The sequence below is a fragment of the Mandrillus leucophaeus genome, unplaced genomic scaffold, assembly GCF_000951045.1.
Source record: "Mandrillus leucophaeus isolate KB7577 unplaced genomic scaffold, Mleu.le_1.0 Scaffold1, whole genome shotgun sequence".
NCBI classification, from domain to species: Eukaryota; Metazoa; Chordata; class Mammalia; order Primates; family Cercopithecidae; genus Mandrillus; species Mandrillus leucophaeus.
The window spans coordinates 15,162,178-15,165,620 of NW_012098097.1; the positions used below are offsets into that span (position 1 = coordinate 15,162,178).

Below are 3,443 nucleotides of genomic sequence, written 5' to 3' on the forward strand. Positions count from 1 at the left end.
GAAAAAGGACATATGAGACAAATAATAGGACATAAGTTAAAAGTTTTCTCCCAAAAATCAGTTATTATATTAACCGTAAATAGTCTTAAATACTCCCATTCACAGACTGAATACCAACAAGACAAAAGTCAGCTACGTGCTATTGTAAGAGACACACTGTGAATATGATGGACTAGAGAAATCAAAAGAAAAGGGATGAAACAAGCCACCCTGCACAAACCCAAAGCAGAGCTAAGTTAGCTACAAAGCCAACTTGAAGGAGAAAGTATTTCCAACGATAAAAAGGAATATTCAACAAGAAAAAAGTCAATTCAAAATGGAGATATAACCAACTTCAATCTGTCTGCTCCTAATAACATGGCTTCAAACTAAAAAGCAAAAAGTGATAGAACTAAAAGGACAAATAAATCTACAATTACAGTAGGAATTATCATACTTTTCTCACAACTCATAAACAACATGATCAAAAAATCAATAAGGGGCCAGGCGCAGTGGCTCACGTCTGTAATCCCAGCACTTTGGGAGGCTGAGGCAGGTGGATCATTTGAGGTCAGGAGTTTGAGACCAGCCTGGCCAACATGGTAAAACCCCATCTCTACTAAAAATACAAAAATTAGATGGGTGTAGTGGCGCGCACCTGGAATCCCAGCTACTCAGGAAGCTGAAGCAGGAGAATTGCTTGAACCCAGGAGGCAGAGGTCGCAGTGAGCCGAGATGCTGAAGAAGTGGCTGACACACGTGGACATGTATTCTAACGTACACTGTAAGAATCTATTTACCACAACTTGAAGACAGGCAAGATCACTCTAGAATGCTGGCGGACAGATGGGCAGTGATCTTTGGGGTGGGGGTGGATGACAGTGAGGCACCCACGGGGAGCTCTGGGGTGCTGGGATGTCCTATGTCTGCTCTGGATGGTGGTTCCACGTGGTTCACTTTGTAAAAACTTACCAGGTTGAGGCCAGGTGCGGTGGCTCACACCTGTAATCCCAGCACTTTGGGAGGTCGAGGCGGGTGGATCACCTGGGGTCAAGAGTTCAAGACCAGTGTGACCAACATGGAGAAACCCCGTCTCACTAAAACTACAAAATTAGCCGGGCGTGGTGACGTGTGCCTGTAATCTCAGCTACTCGGGAGACTGAGGCAGGAGAATCACTTGAACCCGGGAGGCGGAGGCTGCAGTGAGCTGAGATTGCACCACTGCACTCCAGCCTGGGCAACAAGAGTGAAACTCTGTCTCGAAAGAAAAAAAAAAAAATTATCAATATATACCAGTAAGAAAAAGCTCAACAACTCCCTAAAAAGTGAGCAAAGAACCCAGGCAGTTCACAGAAAAAGAAACACAAGTGGCTTCTAAACCCACGAAAAGACGCTCAAGCTCCCGCCAGAGAGGCCAAGAATGATGAAGCCTGGAAGGTCCTGGGTGCGGGGACAGAAGCCTTGGGCCTGGCTGGGAGTGACGCTGCAGGCAATTTGGGTAGAGCCAGCACGTTTACAAATGCTCACACCCCTGACACAGGATTCCACTTCTAAAAGGCTTCCTACAGACACACGCTCAAACACGTCGACATGCTCACGAACACATATTCAGCGCAATTTTGTTTGCAATACCAGAAGACCGGAGAGGTAAGTACTTCGGAGACTGGGATTATGGAATTTTTCTACCACGGAACACCATGAAATGGCTAAAAATAGCCAGGCAGTTCTGTGCCCACGGCTGTGGGGCAACCTGACCTGCACGGGATTTTGAGAAAAGCAGCAGGAAACTGTGTTACGATTAAAGAAAAACGCACATGCGCGCGCACAGACCGCCGCGTGAGTGGACGTGCACAGACTGCCACACGAGGGTCGCACCAGGAACAACAGCGGGTGGTGGCCTCGGGGGTGGGCGGCTGGGGAGGGGACTCAGAGCTGGCAGCAGATCCATGGACAAGCAGTCACTGCAGAAACACCACGGGGAAAGAGCTTACGACTCAGCACAGTCGGCCTCAGGAAAACCTGATGCACAGCTGGAGCAGGTCAGTGTGGCCCTGCTGGGCAAAGACCGTGCGTCCTGGTGAACCCAGGGTTCCCCAGGCTGACTGGACCAAGTCCCTTTTGTGGGTTTTAAGTTTCTTGACAGAACCCGTCTGAAAACGCTGAACCAGGGGCTTCCCTTCCGACTTCACCTCGCCCCAGCCCAGACCAATCAGCCATGGTCCAGGCCAGCCCTCAAGCGGTGCGCACCTGGGAGGAAAGCGCGTTCTTGTGGATTTTCTTGTAGATCAGAGCCGGGCAGATGAAGCAGATGAGGCTTCCCATGGTCGCACCCGTGAGGCCCAGGATGGTCTCCACTAGGAAAGAGAAGTGACAGAAAGGGATGAGTGGGAAAGGGCTCCGGCCAGGAGGGGACCTGAGCTTTTTTGCCCAGCACACAGGCGAGCAAGCCAGCATTGAAGGAAAGGCCGTCCAGGCGAGAGCCAGGAGCAGACACGCCCTCTGTGCCCAGAAAGCCTGACAACTGTGGCTGATTCCTCCCACAGTGCATTTGGGCTCCGGGGTGAATTTTCTGATGGCTCATCTTTAAAGAGTCAAGACACGGCCGGGCGCGGTGGCTCACGCCTGCAATGCCAGCACTTTGGGAGGCAGAGGCGGGCAGATCACGAGGTCAGGAGATCGAGACCATCCTGGCTAACACGGTGAAACCCCATCTCTACTAAAAATACCAAAAACTTAGCCGGGTGTGGTGGCAGGCGCCTGTAGTCCCAGCTACTCAGGAGGCTGAGGCAGGAGAATGGCATGAACCCAGGAGGTGGAGCTTGCAGTGAGCCGATATCGCACCACTGCACTCCAGCCTGGGCGACAGACCAAGACTCCGTCTCAAAAAAAATAAAAAACAGAGTCAGACACTAGGGACTTCCTGCCAAAACCAAATGCTGGCTCCGCACGGCATGGCTCCCGCGCAGCCTCTCCTGCCTGCTGCTCCCTGAGTGGCCCTAGGCGGGCAAGACCTACCCAAGGGCAGGTGGAGAAACCAGGCCCGGCGTGTATGCCAGGCTGCAGCCCCTGCCAGGAGAGCAGACAGATCACCTCTAGGGCTGTTCCCTGGGGAGAGTGAGTGCGAGTTCCCCTGTGGATCTGATGATAATGAGCTCTGTCTTGTCTGCTAGGGACCGGGTGCATTTGGGTAACACAAATACGTTCAGGGCCTTCAACGCTTCCCTTGGTAATGCGTCAACAAAATCAGAAGTCAAAAGAATCAACAGGACAGCATGCACTGTTCTAAAATAGTTGGTTCTACAAATCGAGCCTGTGTCCCAGCACTGCGGTCTCTCTCCACCCAGGTGTCAACGGGTGTCTGCTGTTCCGTCAAGCTGCCAGAATTTTTTTTTTTTTTTGAGACGGAGTCTCGCTCTGTCGCCCAGGCTGGAGTGCAGTGGCGCGATCTCGGCTCACTGCAAACT

General features: G+C 51.6%; 1 protein-coding gene across 1 annotated transcript in view; it reads right to left on the reverse strand.

The window, feature by feature from the left end:
• The window catches only part of SLC38A10 (solute carrier family 38, member 10), a 48,151-nt gene that overhangs the window by 24,869 nt on the left and 19,839 nt on the right, over positions 1-3,443 (reverse strand). The window contains exon 9 of the mRNA XM_011992858.1: positions 2,227-2,333. Coding sequence (XP_011848248.1) covers positions 2,227-2,333 — 107 coding nt within the window. The remainder of the gene's footprint in view (positions 1-2,226; positions 2,334-3,443) is intronic.